This window comes from Lineus longissimus, chromosome 9 (genome assembly GCF_910592395.1).
Source record: "Lineus longissimus chromosome 9, tnLinLong1.2, whole genome shotgun sequence".
Lineage (NCBI taxonomy): Eukaryota > Metazoa > Nemertea > Pilidiophora > Heteronemertea > Lineidae > Lineus > Lineus longissimus.
This window is the reverse complement of record NC_088316.1, coordinates 16429817-16451931: the sequence shown is the minus strand read 5'-3', so window position 1 is coordinate 16451931 and position 22115 is coordinate 16429817. Positions and strand designations below refer to the sequence as shown.

Sequence of the window (22115 nt, the reverse complement as noted above, 5' to 3'; positions counted from 1 at the left end):
ATGTCACTTATGGAGACTATGGTGTGCTGTCCTGATCAGACAAAAAGGGGGTCTCAAATGGATGTGTTCGGTGTGGTCTCAAAGGTATGTAGGCATGTCTTCAGTGTGGTGTCCCAATCGGTCAACAATATTTTCTCGTAGAGTCTAGAGCGTTCCTTATGGAGGGAAGTCTTCGGTGTGCAGTCCTAATCGGACACCAAGATGTTCTCAAAGAGATATTGCTTATGGAGCCATGTCTTGGTGTGCAGTCTTTAACAGACAACAAGGTGGTCTCACAGAGATGTCACCGTGATACAAAGAAGAGTCACAGAAATGAACTTTAGCCTAGTGAAAAAGATAAAAGACAAGGCGATAGATTTCAGGTCATTTAATTATTATTATCTACTCTGCTCATTGCCCACACCAAACCCTTATTCAAGACTTTAAAATCATTAGAAGTAACAGATATACACACTCTACTACAAATGAAGTTTCTACACAAATTTTTCAATAATTGCGATCTGGGTTACTTCATTCATGCATCAAAACAAATGACCAAATACATCCTCACAATACTAGAAACGGGCAGAAATCAATAATCCCACGATCCCGACTTAACATTAGGAAAAAATACCATTTTTGTCACTATCTTCAATTCCCTTTCTGCCTTTAAGTATCAGGATAAAATTCACACTCACAGTCTTCATGACTTCAATATGTATAAAAATCATTTACTGGGATTATACAGTTCTCGCTGTGTAATTCCACACTTTTACATAATGTGTTCACACTTGAACTTTCAATATTCACCACACATTTCATTTTGCCAAACATGATTATCATTTGTACATATGTGGCTGGGGCACTTTAGGTACATTACCACGGTGGCAATTGCAGGACAAGGGCTTTTAAAATTATGTCAGTCATTTCAAACAACTTGATCTGTCTACTACTCTCATATATAATAAGCTCAAAAGGCCCAAAAACGGTTGTTGTCAGACAAAAATATTACCGGTACAAGTACTTGCTGGAAATTCTTGCAGCCATTCAGTTCACTGTCATGCTGATTTCAACTTAACTCAATGAATGTTATCTTGGGACTTGAAGAAATGTGTAATTACCCTACAACTTGGGCACTGTCATGTTTCTCAGGAAAGTCAAGTTTTTCAGATAAATGCCAGAAAAAGCCATTATCTCTCGTCAAAGGGCTCTAGTTGAGATGAGGCACGAGCGAAGAATGTAAATGTAATGGACGCCATTTTTCAAAACTTTCCAAGATTACTCAAACAAATTATTACAGAAGATGATTAATGAGTGTCGCGTAAATGAATACGCACATTGCTTGATTACACGACACACCTCAATCTTTTATTTTAACTTTATATTCAAAACTTAAACATTGTGTTTCTTGCGAATGACCAATGGTGCGCAGTCAACCTCTTGAATCCCGGTGACCGACCAGTCAGTCATTTTGAAATAATGTTTTTTTCCCAACGACCGACAGGTCGGTCTCAGTAATATTTTTATTCCCTTGAGCTGGGATGCTATTTTACTGCTGGTTTTAGTGTGTTTGATGTACAGTAGGGTCAGTTAGAGCATGCCATGGTAGATGGTGCCTCGTCACCGGACTTTGGTTGTTGTATGCGGGCGCCATACATCGTGAACGTCAGACCCAATTTCGCAACCAAGTGACCACCCTGGGATCCCGTGATTTTCAAGTTTTGGGAGTCAAGAGGATAAACGCAGCAAACCAATCTAGAATGATCTGGATCGGTCAAGATCACTGGTTCCGTGTAAATGGCCCTCACGTGTCTGCATAGGTTATGGTATTCCAACCACTTCAAGCACTTGGTTTGGTACCAAAATTATTAAAGGACCTTAGGCATTATTAACCCTTTGGCTCCTGAGGCCTATGTAACGCGATGTACTGAGATTTTTTACCAGTTTTATGCAAAATAACGTAAAAATACTTTTAAATATTGTACCTCCTTCATTACGCATGATTTATGCATATCCTTGATTTATAACTCATAGGTCCACCTATTGCTGTGTATTTGGTTGAGACGGTTGTATGTGTAACGACGACAACAACGAGTAATGGCAAGGAGTTTAAGATGTCTGCGCCCACCCATGAGAGCACGTGGGAGACAAGACCACTAATGAATATTCATAGGTTGGAGGGTCGAGGCCTATCAATTAGACGAGTGCATGTTTTTTACTCTCAAGTACATATTTGGAGAGGTATTGAAAAAATATTTGTTGTGGCAAGTCTACAGATATAAAGAAATTATTTGATGAAAAAATTAATTTCGTGTTTTGAGTTTTTCCTGCCAGTTGGCTGAAAAGAGTGGAAATATCAAAGTCTGTCTAATTTGTCGATTAAAAAAAAATTTCCGTGGTCAATCACCAATTTCCATCGCACCAGTTACTCGCAAGACTAACCCGTATATCATATCCGAATTTCAGTTTCACTACTTGACGCATTCTTTGATGCGTCGTGGTCAAACATTGACAATTTAACTGCTAAAAGGCTTAAAAAATCAATTGTGGTCTTGTCTCCGTGCGATGAACATTTGTAAAGTTTGATTGATTTTGTAGCAAGCAAGGAGAAATAAACGTTGTTTTGTTTAAGAGGTTGAGGAGTTATATCAATATACAGTCCCTACAGAACACCTATGATAAAACCCCGTGTTTTTTCAAGACCCGTGTCTTCGCCGTGTGTCAAAAAACCCGCGGCGCACTCACACCTATCAGTTGTGTTAGATAATGATTAATAGCCCCGGCGACAGATGCGCTGTAGGTAGGGAGCTCTCCTGTGTTTCTTTCCCGTTGGAGGGGAATTTCGCATGCGCAATACCGAGGCAACTACACCGCGCCATCTGTCGCCGGATCTTAGAACTTGCAATTGCTGTGTCTATTCAGATTCCACCTATCAAAAACCAGTGTTGAACACGGGTCTAAATTAGCCCCCGATTGGCCGCATCAAGCTCGATGGGGCTAATAGACACGGGGATTTGACACACGGGTCTATTTAGACACGACAATTCATAGGTGTAAGCGCAAAAGACACGGGGATTTGATAGGTGGAAGTACGACTAATAAAACCATACATTTTCGTAAAGCTGATTACCTTGGCTATCAATTGGCGTTGTTTCTGGGTATCAATTAGGTAAGAGGTAATCAATAATCAGTAATAATCAATATTTTTTGATTGATTTTGCTCTAATTGATTGATTTTTCTGATTTGAACAAAGTATATGGAACTGTAATTGATGCAGTTACAACCTGTTAATGATCAACGTAACTTGATTGATAACCTTTGATTGACTATTGTCTATTACTGATTGATCGAATAATACAACATAATATTAATTTATATGCTAATCAGTTCTTGTACTGTGACGCTGCACAAGCGCCAATCAAACTGCAGCGCCCTCTGTAAACTATGAATGAAACTAAATCTAGTTTTCTGCAGATCACCAGGGACACGAATACACTGTACAATAGAGTCTAACGTGTACCGAGAGTTCTATACTAAAGCATTAGTATAGGGACGATATATCGTACCGCCTACGCGAGACAAAATACAGGGACGATATATCGACCCCTCTAGGGAGGCGAGGGGTTAAGGGCAATATTACCCAGCTGTCCGCTGCCCAGTCACCTCCTGTTCTACATAAGTAGTTTCCATCAACAAATTGCACAAAAAAAGAAAAAATTCCAAAGACTGAATTATCGCGCTTTTCTGATGTTGACCCATTTAGCTCTCCAAGCAGTGACCCTTTTCACGTGGAACAGTGCACGAGTAAGGCGTTTCCTGGAGTTAGGACCTACCCTGTGACGTCTTGGTACTGATATTATGACGGGAAAGGTATTTCGTGCCAGGACTTGTGCTACCAGAAATAATGAATAACACGTTTTTCTACTATCTAAGAGCTGAAACAAAATGGCTAAAGCATCAAACATGATTGGAGATTGGAAAAATAGTTTAAAGGTGAACCAGAGGAAGAACAAAAATACTGCAATAACAAGAGCAACGCAGGGCGTATGCCCCGGTGAGCACATTGAGTTGGTGTATTAGGAAAGTGAAGTGTTTTTCAGACAACCCCGGGCAGCTGGTGTAATAGCTGACTAGGTTTAGTTGACATCGTGAAAGAGTTATTGGTCTGTAATGCCCGCTGTACACGTTATCTTTTTCTACCCACACAAAAAGTTACATGGTTATTACTCAAAGCGTTCTTGTTAAAATGAGAGGAAACGAAAAGTTTACAGACGCCTGACGCCTACCGGCTGACGGACATTGGTAAAACATAATGCCTCCGCAATGCTTTACGCATTGGCGGGGGCATAACAAGCTGCCTATTAGTTTAGAGTCACACTCCACCCAAAAACATCGATGAAACCTCAGTAAAAACAGTAGTAGTAGAAGATTCAGCAGAAAGCATCTAAAATTGTTTGAGTAGACACCTGCGATATAAATTAAAACTGACCACATTCGGCATTTAAATCAACTGTTCTAGGAACAAACGTCTTGGCGCCAAAACCCGATGTTGGCGAAAATGACATAATATCATGTAAAATCCAAGGAAGACATCAAGGAATCGCCTACGAGTGGGCACCTGCAAAAATGTCAGTTGCAGCAGAAACTAGTCTAATCCAGAACGTGTGTAATCCATTTGTGACTGTGTAATTCACTATGAAATAAATCCTTAATCCAATGTTTCCGTTTCTTCCATGCACCGACACTGCCTCAAGAATATTTCCGCCTCAATTTTGTTAAGTCCCTCGCATTGTTGTACTAAACAAATCATAGCCTGGAAAATCAAATTATAAAATTTCATCTATGATGTGATGATAATGCTTTACTTTGATAACAAATTAAGTGTATAATAAGAATGCAGTGGACAATCAAGTGACATATTTTCGTGTTTCCCAACAAAATCAGCCCAAATAACGACAATAACAAGGAGTTTTATATGGCGCTTTAAAAGAGCTTTCATTACCCAGCCTATCCAGAAGGTAAGAGTTACAACGTGGCACATGCCGGGTATCGAAGCCAGGACCTCCCGATCACAATGTTGATGCTCAAACGTTGTGCCACTGCGTTCCTCTGAGCACAAATTATTCCATATGCCTGAAAATGTACCCATCTCTGTACGTAGGTCTTTTATTGTTTCATGACTATCCACAGGATAATGCATGAAGTGATTCAAAATCATCTCTAGGCACTGTATTTGGTTGCAGCCGGTCAGTTTAACCCAATTCGCTTCAAGTTTCTCGCCTGTCATGTGCTGTACTTTCATGGAGAGATACCATCAATAAGGCTGACCATTTGTCAAATTTCAGACCCACCTCTGGCTCACGGACATTCATCATGGTTTTCATCTCTGTCTGCGGCAACTCATCCTACAAGAAGTTTATGATGGCCTCCATCTGAAATAACATAACATTTGCTGTTTGCTGTGCAAATTGTCCATGACGAAGTCGGAAGATGAACTGATGGAGAAGACATGAATTGTTAAAAGGCAATTTAAAAATTGCATGTTTCTTACCTCCCAGTCCAAGATTGTTGTAAAGCTCTTCTGGCTTCTTACGAAAGGTTTCTTTACACATGTTTATCACACACTCTGCAAAAAAATAACAATTTGAATCCTTTGAAAACATTTCGACAATCATATTCATCATAAAGACATAAGAAACGTTTCTGCGGCTGTCTAAGTGCAGACAATGACAGTCAAACCTTTTTTGCCTTTACATACCTGTAGCACGAGAAGTAAAAAGCTTTATGGACTGAATGATGCAGGAGCTGAGCTTGTGTATGAAGTTGAACTTCATCATACATGTAGGAATTTTCAGAAAAGAAGTTTGACCCAGCACAAAGCCCAACTCAGAGTCAGATGAAAAAAATATTTTTATTCTGTTTTAACTCTTTAAATCCTTGAATTTTTTTAGTGTTTCCCAGTATTTCAGCAATTTTCACCCCAAACGACCTCCAAATGCCCCCCCCCCCCCATGTACAAGACAGCTTATTAATTTCACTAGTATTATTTCATCAAACGGATGAAAACAAGTATATTGCATATCCCTAAACCGCCCGAAAACCAGCCTAAGTTTCATGATGGCGATGGTGTTGCTTGAGATCAGGTACGTACTGGCAGGCAGCTAGGCTAAGAAACTAGACAAAAATCAGTGGCCGGATATCGGCCGGTTAGGACATAAAGGGTCAAATATCACATGCCAAAAAATGACAAGCAGTTTTTTTTAAAAAACGACCGATGCTATGACTTTCAATTCCAAGCGATGACAGATCAATTAAATCAAAAATTTGTATTGAAAAAGTTTGACCATCCAGTCCACGCGTTTACACTCCATCATCCATAGCCCAAAAACGATGCGGACAAATAATTTATCATGAATGGACAACAGTAGTAACAGTATTTTATTGTAAAATAAAAGGCTGTATTAAAATTTTAGTAAATACTTACGGATTTTACATTCTTCAAAACACTTGAGTGTGGGCACGAGTGGCATTAAAAACCCCAGGGGTGGCACGGAGGGCCTGCAATGCCACATTTAAAAAACATGAGTTACCAAGATTTGGTATCCCGATGCAATCATATTTACAAAACAAAAAGAAATACATGTAAGTGGTAGAAAAAATTTTTTGCAACTGATTTGAAACATATCTTAAACGATATGTGCTGGAGATGCCAAGCCTCTTTCATGCCGTCATTGCCATGGTGATGCTGGCCGATGCTATTGCACCCCGTCAATCAAATATCCTTTAAAAAATTGTATTACAAATTGTAAAAAATCTTGACAGTGCATCATGCTGTGCACACGTGCTACCCGCTGACCGACTTTCGAATGTCGTCTCGAGCCAATGTGCATCCTTTTCTGTGAAGATCTATTGTAAACATGGTTTGTTTTGGCGACCCTAGGTGGTGCCGGCGTATCTGGCAATACTGCAAAGGTCCTATAAATAGACGAATTCAAAGAAGTTTGTTTTGGTGCTGACCAGAGCGTGGTGTCCCTAGGCATTGTCCAAAGTCAGCTAAGGCCTTCTGACGAGTGACATGTTCTGGGTGTGCGCACTCATTGTTTAAATTGTTTTGGAGCCGATTCCTCTTCTTCAAACAGGCCTATCTGGATGAACACACTCCCTCAAGTGCATGCACACAGTCCCTTCACTGCCACAACCTTCTACCAAAATAACATTGCGCAATATTGTTTCACCACTAGGCCTACGCCTCGTTATTTCACCAGTTACGTCATTACGTTGATAGACGTATTCGAAGAAGTTTGCACTGACCCTTGAACAAAGGATCGCCGTGTCTCTCTAGGCACTGTCCGAAGTCGGCTTACTAGGCCTTCTGACGTATTCCGAGTGTGCGCATTCGATTTGTTTTGGCACCGATTCCGTCTTCTTCGAATTCGTCTATTTCCTAAGTGGTGATATATAATATAGACCTAGGCCTATAGATTCATGCACTAGATTGGGAACAACGTTTACATGACGTAGTGTTGGCTGTCGTCACGTCACGGGCATGCATTTTACATTACTGTAACTCGACGAGACGCGACGTTTTCATAAACGTTGGTCCCAATGAAGTGCATGGATCTATAGTACCGATATATAGTATGCACTCCATGACGTGTTGGCAATACAATATCATGATGGACGCACACTCCACAGAAAGAGTAAGACTGAGCTGAGAGTGACACTAGGCTTACACATACACAGACATGATGAAGCCTGTAGCCTGAACGCCTAGACTGCAGTCTTAAGTCTGCACACACTCACAGTGTCAATGACACACACGCCATGCATCGATTGCATGAATGATGGTCTGTACTCTGTGGTACCGGGCGGTAGGCCTACGAGTAAGCGTCTTTTTCTCACAGAATCAACGAAAAAAACTTGTTCGTCTTCTACAATACTTTTCCCTAAATCATCCAGACCGTAAAGCAATAATATTTACCGATTACATGATGGCGAACAGCAATCCCAACGCTAGTATTTCGGAACAAACTACTCATGCTAGTATAACCGCGGCAAAAGCACGAAAAGCAGCGACAAGACAGTGTCCAAACGCAAGGGAAATCGTCGTTAATTTGTAAAGTACGCCCTCTCGCGGAGAACGACTGACCCCGTCTTGGCCATTCCAATGTTAGTGCCCTAACATGCGGCGAAGATTGATGTAGCCTGGCTGTGACGGTCTCATCACTCGCATCATGTTGTCAGTACGGTGGAGCAGCCAGGATTGATTCGGCCTGGCTGTGACTTCCTCACCTCTCTCATCATGTTGTCAGCACGGTGGAGCAGCCAGGATTGATTCGGCCTGGCTGTGACTTCCTCATCTCTCTCATCATGTTGACAACACGGTGGAGCAGCCAGGACTGATTCGGCCTGGCTGTGACTGCCTCATCTCTCTCACCATGTTGACAACTTAGCAGAGCAGTCAAGACTGATTTGGCCTGGCTGTGACTGTCTCATCTCTTTCACCATAATTATTGTCAACACGGTGGAGCAGCCAGAACTGATTCGGCCTGGCTCTGACTGTCTCATCTCTCTTGCCTTATTAAAAACTAGGCAGTGCGGCGAAGATTGATGCGGCCTGGCTGTGACTGTCTCATCACACGCATCATGTTGTCAACACGGTGGAGCAGCCAGGACTGAATCGGCCTGGCTGTGACTTCCTCATCTCTCTCACCATGTTGACAACTTGGCAGAGCAGCCAAGACTAATTTGGCCTGGCTGTGACTGTCTCATCTCTCTCACCATGTTAACAACTAGGCAGTGCGGCGAAGACTGATGCCGCCTGGCTGTGACTGTCTCATCTCTCTCACCATATAGACAACTTGGCAGAGCAGCCAAGACTGATTTGGCCTGGCTGTGACTGTCTCTCATCTCTCTCATCATGTAGACAACTTGGCAGAGCAGCCGAGACTGATTTGGCCTGGCTGTGATTGTCTCATCTCTCTCGCCATATTAACAACTAGGCAGTGCAGCGAAGATTGATGCGGCCTGACTGTGACTGTCTCATCACTCTCATCATGTTGTCAACATGGTGGAGCAGCCAGGACTGATTCGGCCTGGTAGTGGCACCCAGGGTTGGGCCATAGCTGTTCAGTCCAATGTTAGTTGATGGGTCTAAAGCATAGGCTCCAAGGCTGGTTAGCCATCTCTCTGCAAAATGATTTTGTTTCAGTAAGGTAACCGACCATTAAATATTTCTTAAACACACTCGATGACCAATCAATGAACTAGACACTTAGTGACCTGCCCAAGATCACAAATTCTCAAAAGCCCATTAGAAATGTGTCAAGATTGAATGCCACTGGGCCACGAGATAGACAAGAGGCTTTACCCTGATCTCACTCGTGATGAAGATAACTGCAAAAAAAGACAAGAGAGCTGCCGATCACTGGTGGCCAAACAATTCCTTCTTTGTAAACTTGACAACCCCGGAAAGCACATACTTTGACACTTGTACTGTCCCGCAAATGTAGTGAATATCATTGCTCATGTGGAGTTTATCTATGAATTTCAACAAATCTTAATTCATTGTACCGGAGTACTTTCTCAATCCCCCAATAAAAAGTCCCAGGGAGCGAAACGACTTCGATTTGTAGCGGAACGACTTCGAATTTGTCGCGAAACGACTTCGATTTGGAGCGAAACGACTGGGGGCGAAAAGCTCAGGAAGAATCATGGAAAATCAAATCATGGCAAATCAAACCTCGAGGAATATTCGCCTCAGTCCTAACTTCCGGTTGTGACTTTTGTACACGGAAAATTTGCGAAAATGTAGATTTTGAAGATTAAAAATCTAAAAAAGTTGACTTTGAAATAGCACTAACATGGCAGAAGATTTGAAAACACGAATTCAAGATACCCTTGAGAGGGTTTTTGGCCACAATTGCTTCCGATCTTTGCTTCAGGAGAAGGCTGTAGAAATGGTTGCAAAGGGTACGATTCTCCTAGGCCTGTGCATTCGTGTGTATTCGTGTGCAAATGGACACTTGCTCTTGCTGTACAAAATGTACACAACGCATTGTATGATTATTTTGATCTAATCAAGATGAGATAAGCTTCTTCTATTCATCTTTTCCTGTTCTTTAAGTTCATGGAGGAGAGGGATGTGTGTGACAGTGGGAATGATGCACTAGCTGACAGACAGAAGGATTCATTGTTGTCACAACTTGTTGTGTTGTTGAGTGAACTTAATTTCACCAGCAGTACCCACTGCTATGACCCTCATTGTCCCTTTCCATACATTGTCATGTAAATGGATAATCTTTCTATATTCTCTTTTTATTCCAGGTCGTTTGGATGCATTTATTTCAATGCCAACAGGTGGCGGCAAGTCACTCTGTTTCCAGTTACCAGCAGTCATATCAAACGGTGTGACGATTGTCATATCTCCACTCATTGCTCTCATACACGATCAGCTTGAAAGCCTTCACAATCTCGGGATTCCTGCAGATACGATAAATTCAAAAATGTCAACACAGAACCGAAAACGTGTGACGGACGATCTACAAAGTTCCACACCAAAACTAAAACTTGTTTATATCACGCCAGAGCAAGCGGCTACAACAACATTCCAAGCAATTCTAAACATCCTGAAAAATCGAAAATTGCTGCGGTACTTTGTCGTGGATGAAGCTCATTGTGTGTCACAATGGGGTCACGATTTCCGTCCGGACTATCTTAAACTTGGTGCTCTCAAACAGACTCTTGGTGTTCCCTGCATAGCCCTTACTGCCACAGCAACACCACATGTGGAGGAAGATATCATCAAATCGTTAAAGTTGAAAAATCCTATCGCAAGGTTCAAGTGCTCAGTATTTCGACCAAATCTTTTCTATGACGTTCGATACAAGGCTTTATTACACGATCCATACGAGGACTTGAAAGCATTTGCGTTATCATCGCTTGGAATCGAGGGACGATTAATGGAAGACATTGACTGGGTAACCATTCATTTACATGCATATTTTTTGTTCAATGACAGGGCTTGACATAAGCGGAGGCAGCAGAGCCAATACCTGTGCTGCTCTCCTGTTTAGCCTCGCTGCCCCCCGAATTTCAGATTCTGCGAGTCAAAAGTGACCTGCCTGCTTTACTGGAATGCAATGGTGCCCTCTGATATTACAGTGTTTTATGTGAAGTAAGCACCTTCCTTATCATGATGATAATAGCATTTTTACTCTGCCCCGAAATGATGTCACAAATTCAAAAACTAAGCCCCTTTATCCATGGACTTGGCCTATGGTCTATGTAAAACTCACATTCCCTCATTGGTACTGGTCATGACTGTTGGTTTATCATGTTTCATTTCACTTCTCAGAATGAAAAAGGTTGTGGTATTGTCTATTGCCGGACCCGTGAAGCCTGTGCAGAAGTTGCCAGCCGCTTAAGTCGAAAGAAGCTTCCATCAAAACCATACCATGCAGGACTTGGGACAGACGTACGGCGGGAGACTCAAGATGATTGGATAAACGGGAAGGTACCTGTGATAGTTGCGACGATCAGTTTTGGCATGGGAATCGATAAAGCTAATGTCAGGTGAGAGACTTTATCTGCTGCCTGTTCATCCTTGAGATTTCGGGAACCAAGAGAGCTTGACATATTATTTTGTGTGACACAATTTTTGCAGTGGAGGTGAAAGTAACCTTCTGTTCCAGAAAACTTGAAAGACAACACTTGGGGTCAGCAGATCAAATAAGGAGGGCACAGATGCCAATTGATTGCTTTGTATTTGACCTTTGACCTTTTGCTACTTAGGTTTGTTGCTCACTGGACCACACCCAAGTCCATGGCTGGTTATTACCAAGAGTCAGGTCGTGCCGGACGAGATGGCTTGACATCAAACTGCCGCCTGTACTACTCGACTGACGAGAGGAACACAGTTGCATTTCTGCTCAAACAAGAAGCGCTTAAACCCCATGTAAGTAATGCTAATATGTTCATAAGTGTTATTTTGCTAGCTTGTTCACTGAACCATTCTAATCAGGCATGTTGGCAAGATGGTCTGTTGATGGCTTGAGAAGTTAAAGTCCACATTCTTATGGATCGCTGCGAAAACTACTTGGCCAGTTTCTCTATTGCTTTTTTACCCCTCAGCCATGGCTGAGTGGTATTGTCGTCCTCTTCCGTGCCTGTCTGTCCATCAAGACACGTAAACACTTAAAACTTGAGTAGGCTCTGAGATTTCCTTTTTATGTGTTGTAACTATATAGCATACACTTGTCAGTTGATGCTATTGAAAATTGGCCTGATCTGATTCACAGTTGACACCACTAGGGTGCATTTGCTGAAAACGGAAAAATTGCAATTGTGCATGTACTTTTTTAGGGACAAATTGGTGGGAGTGATGTTCGGAACAAAGCTGCACAGAAAGGTTTTGAAGCCATTGTTAACTTTGCAGAGGAGCCACAGTAAGTAGGCCTGTAACCTGATACCTTGTGTCACCTTCCAGAACCTGTTTTTGCAGTCATTGAAGAGGGAACAATCCAATGCATGTTTCAGCTTCATGTTTAAGTAATCCTCAATTCTGTCCCTCCTCTCATGTTTAAAACCTCCTTTCATTTGGACCACCTTGTCTCGAAGTCATTTTTCTCCGTTGTGGATAACTACAAGGGCTTAGTGATACCTGTCTCATGCCCTTCTGAGTGTAAACAAAGCCGCCCTTCAACAAAATGGGTGAAAATTTCCAACTTTAAAGGCAAGTTTACCAGCGTATCCACTTTCTGACAACACGTAGGGGAAGTTAAAAGGAACACTTATATTTTCAGGTGCCGACATGGAGCGATAGCAGCGTATTTTGGTGATAAATTACCCAAGTGTAACAAGTCATGTGATTACTGTAAGAATCCTCTTAGTGTGGAGAAAGATCTGGAGGACCTGAAGCGTGGTGCCTACGGCAAGGCCACGGCCAAGGCAAAGAGTTCAACGATGATTGTGGTCGAGTCAGAAGAGCCCGACCCCAGTCTTTACGGTGGAGGACGCAAAGGTGCTAAAGAGTAAGGACATTTTTCGTCTATCAGGTTATTTGGGACGTTCACGTGTACTCTTGTCAGATAAAATAATGTCTCCCTAGGTCATCATTGCGATAGTGCTGTTTGAAACATTATCCATTATCTCTTACTGACCTAGTTATGCTCGCTTGGATAGATTTTGGGCAGTTCAGAATAAGTGTCACCAGGCCTTTATTGTGGAAGACCTCCTAGTTCCTCTTTAGACCTCCTAGTTTATTTCTTGCAGGGAGTTCAATGACTCATCCTCTGAGGAAGAGAGTAGCTATTACCGAGAACGGGATGCGGCAGACAGGGAAAAGAAAACAAGAGACAAGTTGATAGGAGATGAGTTTAAGAAGCGCAAGGGGGTAAGTGTCAGTGGGATGTGCCACAAGATGATTTCTTGAGTGAGGGAAATGTCCTTCGTCCCTTAAATTTCAGGGGGGACATCCCTCTGAATTTGTTTGAGTGGGAGACATCTCCCCAGCAGAGAAAATGCTGCATTCTATTGACAGGGGATACCCCTCTTGTTCAAGCCATGGGAGTACTTGACCCCATCAAGCAGAAAAACAAAATTTTGGAGTCTGTGCTAAAAACCGCTTTTGAATTGGTGCTCTAGTTTTGACGATATTGTCATTGTTGATATTAATATGAGCTGGACTATATTTGGTACAACTTATGCGTGGGCAGTTGGAATGTCGTATGAGTTGTTTACAGAGCAATAAAACTGTGTCAGTTGTTCTGGTCTACCAGGAAGATTGTATGATGTTGACATCACTGCCAACAGTACCCCAAATTAGCCAGCTTTGTCACGGATTTCATTGGATCTAGGTAATCTAAGTATCAATATTCTTTTATACAATACACATGTTTTGGTAATGAGTCTGAAACTCTGCAAACCGGTAAGACCACGTTGACCTTTTACACTTGCTTCCAGTAGCTCTATACTTGATCGCATTCATTTCACTTTCAGGGTGGAGGTACACCAAAGAAGACGTCAGATTTTGTAATGCCTGATGAAGACTGCCCACTGCGAGATGCAGCTAGTCAAAAGATTATTAACTTAACAGTCAAGGTGAGCTGCTCCTTATTGCTGATGAACAAGTAAAACAAATAGTTCCGTGGTTAAAAGTATTCAGCTGAGCTCTGTGCCAGGAATGAATGGGAGGAAACACAAAAAGGTTTAGCCCCTCAGATGTCCAGATGTTCAGTTTTAGTATTTCCTCACTTTTCTCCTCACAGGGTCGAGAATACTGCCTGAAGCTCCTTGAAGATGCATTAAAATCAAACTATATGACATACTTTGAGGGAAACAGTTCAAAACTTGCCTGTGCGGACTATGAACCACGATGCTGTGCAATAGACATGGAGTACGACATATTCAAAGTGAACAAACTATTGAATATCTATCGTGCGGGAATCATGAAAAAAGTTGGCGAGATAAAAAAGTTGACAGAAAACCGAGAAATCCACGAGATGATGATTCCAAAAGGAGGAAGCGGGATTGGTTTGACCTCTGCAGCAGATCTTGCAAAAGACTTGGCGAATGATGCTGCAAAATGTTCCGATGCAAATTTACCGGGTGGAAGTACAAGTATGGCGAGCCGTAGTTCTGATATTAGTAGCCCGCAAAGTGCCGCTGGGTCAATCAGTCGAGAGAGCGTTCTGAACTCAAGTCCAGGTGTTGTGACGCCCAATAGTCGAGATGTGGAAGGCGGAGACTCGAATGAGAAACCTCACTCCCCATCGTTATCTGATGCAAGTACCCCGGTAAAGGACGAACTAATACCACTAGGCAGTGCTGGTTATTTACCGGGGATGGAATCCGTATCGATGCATAAGCAACTCTCAAAAAGTCCACGGTATAATTTTCTACACAGAGACAGTGACGATCTAGTCAGTCCGCGGTATAACTTTATGAATACTGGTCATAATTTTGTGAATATGAATCGTGAGCAAGTGATGTTCCCGGAGAAGCCTCCAATGAAGGAGGGCTCCAGCATTGTGGGTATTACGTCAAGTATTCGGGAAACGATCGTTAAGGAGGTCAAGAAGGAGATCTATAAAGATGAGATGCAGAGGATTATTCCTAAAATAAACTATTTCTTTGAGAAGATGCCGGGAGAGTCGGGGGATGGTGACGAGTAAGTTGTAGATCCTCAGGTAGACTAGATGCATTGAAGTTGTCATAAGATTGCAGCTGGAATACGTTCTTCAATTTTATTTACGCATTCAAAATAAAACTATATTTTGTGGGCTGCATCTTGTCCCTTATGAAAAATTAACCTGCGAGTTGAAAATACATGTACTGTAGGTATGTATTTATTCTTCCTTGCAAGGTAAAACAGTTTTCACAAAATCCTCCCAAAATGGACTTTTTAATGAGGTAAAAGATGTTCCCAATCATTTGAATCTAGATCATTAGTTGTCACTTACACTAATAGGGGTAAGTAAGTGTGCAGGAGACCTGGAGTGTTCTATTCGCTCAGGTCTGGACTAGTGGTAACTGGTCACACAGTCCCTGGTTCATTGTTTCTCAATACTTGACTGTTTTGTTTGAATTCTGTTCCAGTTCTAATGACCGAAGTAACGGACACCAAAAACATGATGAAGCCAACAGGAAGGTCAGATTTGAAGAGGTACATGTAACAACTGTGCATGTGGTCCTCACTTAACATTTTTATCTTGTTTGAAGCAATTCGTTTGGTACTGTTATCATTTCCAGTGATTCACCCCTCTAATGGTGATGATGGGCTTGAACAGACAAAGTAGATAGCAGTTTGTCATCTTTAATTAACTATGAAACATCATAGATTATATGCGTCGTTATCAATACGGAGTACTTTCATTTTTTGGTCCTTCACGACACAGTCAGACTCCACCTGATATCGATAATTTTCCATTTCCGTCTGCTTTACACTTACAGGATAATAATAACCCGCCATCAAAGCGTCGTCTGCTTTACACTTGCAGGATAATAATATCCCGCCATCAAAGCGTCGTCGAACAAGCAGCTCGGGTAAGAAGTCATCCAAGTCTCACCCATCTTTACCACCAGAGCCAGAGGCTTGTGATAGAAAATATGCGGCGGATCAAATTGTGCGCTATCTGACACCATTTTATAAGGAGGGCAAGTTCTCCTCGAAAGAAGTGTTTAAGAAAGCTGCCAAAGTCCTGACGGAAAAGTTAATGAAGACAAAATCACTGACTGAGGATAATGGTACGTATACAATGTGATGTTAACCATGAAATTGTGGCAAGCATTTTATTTACGCGGTTGAATTCCGTGAAGGAGAGTTAAGTTCAAGCTAAGCTGAAAGAGGAAAATGACATTAAGGACACTTATGGGAGACATTATTACTTAATCTCGACAGGTGCAAAGTTGTATTTGATTCCCTGGCCTATACCCCCCAGTTCTTGTCCTTGATATTTAGAGATAGATACATTATATATGCATATGATACAACTTTTCCCCCAAGAAGAATTCAATTATCACCATACTGGTATATCTATCCCGGTGACCATGGCATTGGGTGATATGAATAAAGACTAGTAAATGCTTTTATCTCAAACTCCATGTACATTTACACTTGGCCTTTCTGTACAAAATTGAAGTAAAAGCATTTGCTAGCCTTTATTCATATTACCCATTGTCTGTTATATATTCCACTTCGACAGAACACTTGTGATTGTTCTACTCGGGAGAGGCCTGATCCAGCTAAGTTAGTCAACATTCCAGTAGAAATTTCATAGTTTTAATCATTCTTCCTCTTGCAGCTAAGCCGTTTGCCAAAGACCTCGTGAACAAGTTAATGAAGAAGAACAAAAAGGTGACAGAAACCACTAATATGGAGAAGATATAGACTTGTGAACAAGTTAATGAATAAAAACAGAGATCTAGACTTTGCATTTTCACAGACTTCTTGCATTTTTACCTGCAGATGAGAGTTGTTTTTGCTGCAGACACCAGCAGTTATAGTTGTACATGTAGGTCACAGTGATCTAAATTGTTCTTTTCAAGGTGCTTACAGTAGACGGCACGGCACACCAGGCAGGCAACTTTTCTTTAGAACTCTCGCACTTTTAAAAATTTAATGCCAGTTAATATGTACAATCACGTGAGCTTGGGGCCTCTTGTTTTTTTGTTGTCTTTTGTCTTGTCAGTTATATGAGAATTAGAAGCCTCGCTCAAAAGTTACATGTGTGGCAAGTCATTATTCTTATGTAATTCTTGATGTTTTTTTCGTACATGTTAGTCGATGTGTTTATTCATATTGCTGAAACCAAATATGCATATACTTGCTGAAACCATTATCACAATCATAGCAAACCCAGGCTTGTGCTTAATGACAAACCTTTTTGAAACAAAGAAACCATATCGTTACCGAGTCGTACAGAGACAGATTCTCCTGTATTTGTATTTCCATGTGTCACAAATTAGTCTTCTGAGGACAGAGTCACAACCAGAAGGCTTTTTTGCTTTGGTGGTAGAATGTTAATCTTTTTTTGTTGCGTAGCCACCCAAAGATTTCCTTAATAGTACAAGTAGTACATATGTATTAATTTCTTTGGCTTTCGGTTGCCTGGGCAGTTGTCGATGTTTTATGTTAGGACTCTGGGGGGGGGGGGGGGGTTGGGAGGGGGGTTCAAACGCGATCCTAGCAGCCCTTATGTGCTATCTGACCTATAGCTTTTTAAGGATCAGGTTTCCATGTTGATCACATGATCTAGGACATCAGTTTTTTGAAATCAAATTCTTCACATTTCAAAGCCAGAACAATGGAGTTTCTGCAATTGTGACTTAAGGCACACCACTTGGCTTGAGTACACTTGGACTAATTGGTTGATCCAGAAGAGGGCAAAGTACACTTTTTTCTGAGAGACCAGGTATCGTTTGCTTTCGCTTTTTGCCACCAATTAAAAGAAGCAAGTTATGCATTGCGATATTGGGACTTGGCTCTTTACTATCATGTAGGCTTGTCCCATTTTGAAGTGATGTAATTCGTTATGAAAAGATAAAAGAATATTTAAGGGATATGGTGTTTGGTTTCCATTGTTGTTTTCAGCTTTAAGACAATTGGTGCCGTTGTCCAATGTCCAATGCTTAACACCTGTCTTTAAAAGACGATAGTTTGGTATATTCTAAAGCGATAAAGTTTAGTGGGGTTCCACATAACAATGTTTTGAAACTATCACTGTGTAATCAGCTCTTTGTACAAACTGCTTTTTGATAAAGGGAATCGTTATGATAAAAGACCTGTTTGTGTTTTTCATTTCTAAGATCCCCGCTATGGCAACTAAAATTTTGTTTTAAAGAATCGAAGACATTAGGACCATCCATTTAATGCCTATTCACATGTTACACTCAAGATATCACCATTCCACTCTGATGCATTATATATAGTACCCGTATGTCTTGCCGGGTTCCTTCTTTGAACGCCTCTTGACGCTTTCTTGTTACAGGAACAATCCCCGTTTTGCAAATTCGCGCCAATTCGGGCGACAACCACTCCAAGCTCCCCAATTCGACTTGGTGCCATGAAAAAACCACGGCGTAGATTCAGCTGTGTGGGCATGTGGTCGCATTCGCAGCATCTTATCCATGTACAAAAATGTGCGATATCTCTGTTAACTTCTTAGCGATTGTCAAGAGGACAGAGCTGGGAGTTCATCGATGAAATCAATAAGGTCACGCGCAAATGTGCGCAAAGCTACTTTCAAAAAAGACTCGGCTTGCGCTAGCATATCTAGCGGCAACTCGTAAATCTAGATACGGCGGACATGACTTTAGGCCTACCTGGCCCGCTCCATTCCAAGATGTACAACAAAAGACCGGAGCCTATTTCTATGGGCTAACATGACGCGGACATTTTAATAATATGTAAGTGACGCAGCAGAAAGTAGCGTCGATACCCAGTGCAGTCCATATCATCATTGATCGGGCGACAGGACAAGGCCGGTCCACTGCGTCCGGAGTGTAGCCAGTAGTATCAGCAACGGGATCCTTACAAAATTGCCTGATTGCTGAACCGCAACTGCTTTTTCAAAAGTGTTAAAATACAAACGGTTTAGTTGAAATGAAAAATTGCAACAACAGAATTGCATTTTATGTAAAATGTCATGTGGAACCTTTATTACATAATGTTAAGATAAGTATAGACAGTATCTTCGGAAAATATCCAATGTTTCTGGTTCCTAAATTTACCGTCAACGCTGCATCTACTATACAAGTATATACAATGTTTGTCCTTACGTCAGTTTCCACGACAGCGGCGAAAGTGGAAACCCCACAGCTTCCACTCGGCATTGAATCGAAAACATTATACCTTAGTCGAGTATGACTACTATTGAAATTTAAATATGACCATCCAGGAGGTTCTCAAGTGGCGGCGCAAAAGGGCTGAATGACGCAAAGGAGACTAGACATGCTCCGATTTCACGGAATTCTATATAATACAGTACTTGTCTCAATATGATAACGTGAATTTTCTGGTTTTCGGGACGAATTTGTTGATAAAAATTAAATGGTCTTCACGGGGTGCATCTAGAAAGCCAGCTACCACAGCTCGTTTTAATTTCACGTTATATTCCACGATGCTATTTGAAGATTTTTTCAAGACTTCATCGAAACCGCCCGCGAAATACAAAATGTCTGATGAATGTGACGCCATGCCACCACGCGCCATAATGTCACTTTCATGGACACTATCGAGTTGATGTAATGAATCGTCCCACGTGTCATACAAGAATATTTGATTGTTTTTATAGTCATATTTGTGAATGAAAATCCTTTCGCCCAGAGGCGTAACGTTACCGCGGGGGAAGCCCGATTCTTGGTTGACAAACCAGTCCCCGTGCCCACCGGCCATTTCCCGCAAATGATTCAGCAACAAGTTCCCATCGCCGCAGACGTACAAACATTGATTGATGCACATGACCGCATCAACGTTTCGTATTCTCACTGGTAGGGTGGGTAATTGGTACCAACTCCTGTCCGCGAAGCTGTACCGGAAACATTTGTTCTCTCCCCCGGCGGCGAATAGAAAGTCTTGACCGCTATGCGTCACGTAACACATTTTATGCCGGGATAGGGGCATTGGCATGTCCGGAAGTTTCGTGTAGCACCCCTTTCGGCCACTGAGGTGTATGGACCATACGTCGGCAGTAGGTGTCGAGCAATTGGTGTAGAAACCACCTGAAAAAGCGATAGAAATCGAATTCAATAATGATGAACTATAGTACCTTCGCGAACATTTTCCCAGTTTACCCCTAACGGCTCTTTAACGCCAGAACAAGTTCAGATTACAGTTTAACTAATGAACTCATGCCGCTAAAGGCTTTTATATTTCCATAGAGGCGTTTTGCGCGGCGTACAATTCGCATGACCTTCGTCACCGCGAAGAATTGTCTTCGGTCATAGCCCTCTGCTAGCGATACACGTATACGCGCCGCGTGAAAATCTAATGTGAAGACGGTCCTTAATCCGCTCGGGCAGAAAGACTCACCTGATATGTAAAGAACTGGGGAGGTTGGACTCAGGACGGCCGCAAACCCGTGAGTCAGCTGCTCGAGGACCTCTTCCTTCTTCGCCTTAGGCATGTCTAAAGATCGCCTCATCTTGTTCCTGAAGAAAGCGATGTGTATAGTTCGTGCAAGTAAAAATCTCATGTGAGATAAGTTATGTTTGTTTGTCATAGTGTCACCCCTGATGAAGGGCCAGCCAGCTTTGGTTTAAGAGACACCGGGGCTCTTTATTTCCAAACTCCCATCTTAAATGCGACACGCATGGCAAGAATTTACCAGCTGCGTTGGCGGCTATCAAACCGGCCGCATGGCGGAAAAAGCTCCAACGGAGTTCGAACTTCAACCTTCGGTTTACGAAGACTAGACCATCGGGATCGTATAGGCAGGAAGATTTCTATTATGGGTCAGAATCGGTTTTCGGTAATAGCAAATCAACAAATCGCCGTGGCTACTGGAAAAAAAGAAGATTCATACCTTCCTAAGTTGTAGATGTCAATGGTGGTAACTCTGTCTGCTACGGGTGAGTCTAACCCGTACGACTGGCCACCGACGACCACAAGCTCGGGTCCCGACTCCTCCACGCCAGCTCCTTCGACGGATAAACTTGTCGAACATCCCATGATTCGATAATGACAAAACCGGAATCGTTGATGAATGGTAATCCAGCAAGTCCTGTACGATGCCGTAATCTCCGCGTGGAATGATTGACCTAGAGAGACGACCAAGATCGTTCCGCAGCCTGTTGCAGTAATCAACAATTAGGAGACTGATCAAGACTTGTTCCAGTGATCAATTAACAGTTTTCGAGGAAGAACGAGCAGGACCTGGTGCAGTGATCCTCGCACGAAATTGCCGAGCAGATACCGCGTCTGAAAAAGAAGAGTTTTGTCTAGAATATTCGAAATCAGTTTTTCAGTCTATGACCTCCGCGGTTTAAACTGACATGACACAGCGGGATACACTCCGTGACTCGCCTTGGTTTTCACACATTGCAATTGCCGGGGGGGGGGGGGGCATATGACCTCCTTCTAGCTGTATACTCCCTTGATGTATGGATGGTTTACATTATAAGGCCAGCTTGAAATGGGACCGAAGAAGTCGGAGATCTAGCATGGGCAAGTAACATAAAATGAACTCTTGGAAGGAATAACACAGACTGCATATACTAAGAGCAAGGCGGGTTAGATGTATATGCCACATTTTAGGAACATTCCAGGTTCGTCGTTTAACAACGGAGAGGGGAAGAGGTCCACACCTACCCGTCGGATAACCGTGACCCGGAAATTGCACTTTCCAAATCAGAGTTCTGCTATTCCGTTGTTTAAGTCATTCGTACGTCATCCCATTGGTTTTTCCCCGTATATCTACGTATTTCTACATGCAGGTCAACTGGAGTTCTTGCGGCTTAAATAATCTCGTGTCTTGCGGAAGTCCGATTGTATTTTCGCGAAAAAATTCAAAAACTGAGTCGTATTTGGCAAAGAAGACTTTTTCGCTATCCGAAATCAAAGACGGTTGCAAACTTCCATTGACAACCATTGTCCGTCCAAACTTGTCACAGCTAGCCAGTTATATATTCTTCATCT

At 42.1% G+C, this 22115-nt stretch overlaps 1 protein-coding gene and 1 long non-coding RNA gene across 6 annotated transcripts; one reads left to right on the top strand and one right to left on the bottom strand.

Moving 5' to 3' along the window:
• Window positions 1-352: 352 nt before the first annotated feature.
• Window positions 353-8148, bottom strand: LOC135493551 (uncharacterized). Of its 3 annotated transcripts, none has more exons than XR_010448262.1 (5): window positions 7292-8148; window positions 6465-6538; window positions 5532-5606; window positions 5332-5412; window positions 353-4793 (listed from the first exon to the last, which is right to left on the bottom strand). It is a non-coding gene; the product is annotated as an uncharacterized LOC135493551 (long non-coding RNA). The 3 variants fall into 3 exon arrangements; XR_010448264.1 differs by having other exon boundaries at window positions 7720-8148; XR_010448263.1 differs by having other exon boundaries at window positions 7962-8148.
• A 1617-nt stretch (window positions 8149-9765) lies between these two features.
• On the top strand, window positions 9766-17620 carry LOC135493828 (ATP-dependent DNA helicase Q5-like). Of its 3 annotated transcripts, none has more exons than XM_064781413.1 (12): window positions 9766-9952; window positions 10307-10959; window positions 11337-11554; window positions 11774-11936; window positions 12344-12426; window positions 12784-13011; window positions 13253-13373; window positions 13979-14080; window positions 14248-15149; window positions 15578-15629; window positions 15979-16225; window positions 16783-17620. In XM_064781413.1, exons 1-12 carry the CDS (start codon window positions 9844-9846, stop codon window positions 16866-16868), a joined length of 2964 nt encoding a protein of 987 aa, XP_064637483.1. In that variant the 5' UTR covers window positions 9766-9843; the 3' UTR covers window positions 16869-17620. The 3 variants fall into 3 exon arrangements, with proteins under 3 accessions (XP_064637483.1, XP_064637482.1, XP_064637484.1); XM_064781412.1 differs by having other exon boundaries at window positions 15578-15644; XM_064781414.1 differs by having other exon boundaries at window positions 9773-9790; window positions 15578-15644.
• The last annotated feature ends 4495 nt before the right edge of the window (window positions 17621-22115 follow it).

What these genes read in the sequence shown, in the direction of transcription:
- LOC135493828 (XM_064781412.1), top strand. Translation starts at nt 9,844, where the DNA reads ATGGCAGAAGATTTGAAAACACGAATTCAAGATACCCTTGAGAGGGTT. An exon ending in TGTAGAAATGGTTGCAAAGG is followed by an intron (nt 9,953 to 10,306) that starts GTACGATTCTCC and finishes TTTTTATTCCAG; the next exon opens with GTCGTTTGGATGCATTTATT. An exon ending in ATCGATAAAGCTAATGTCAG is followed by an intron (nt 11,555 to 11,773) that starts GTGAGAGACTTT and finishes TTTGCTACTTAG; the next exon opens with GTTTGTTGCTCACTGGACCA.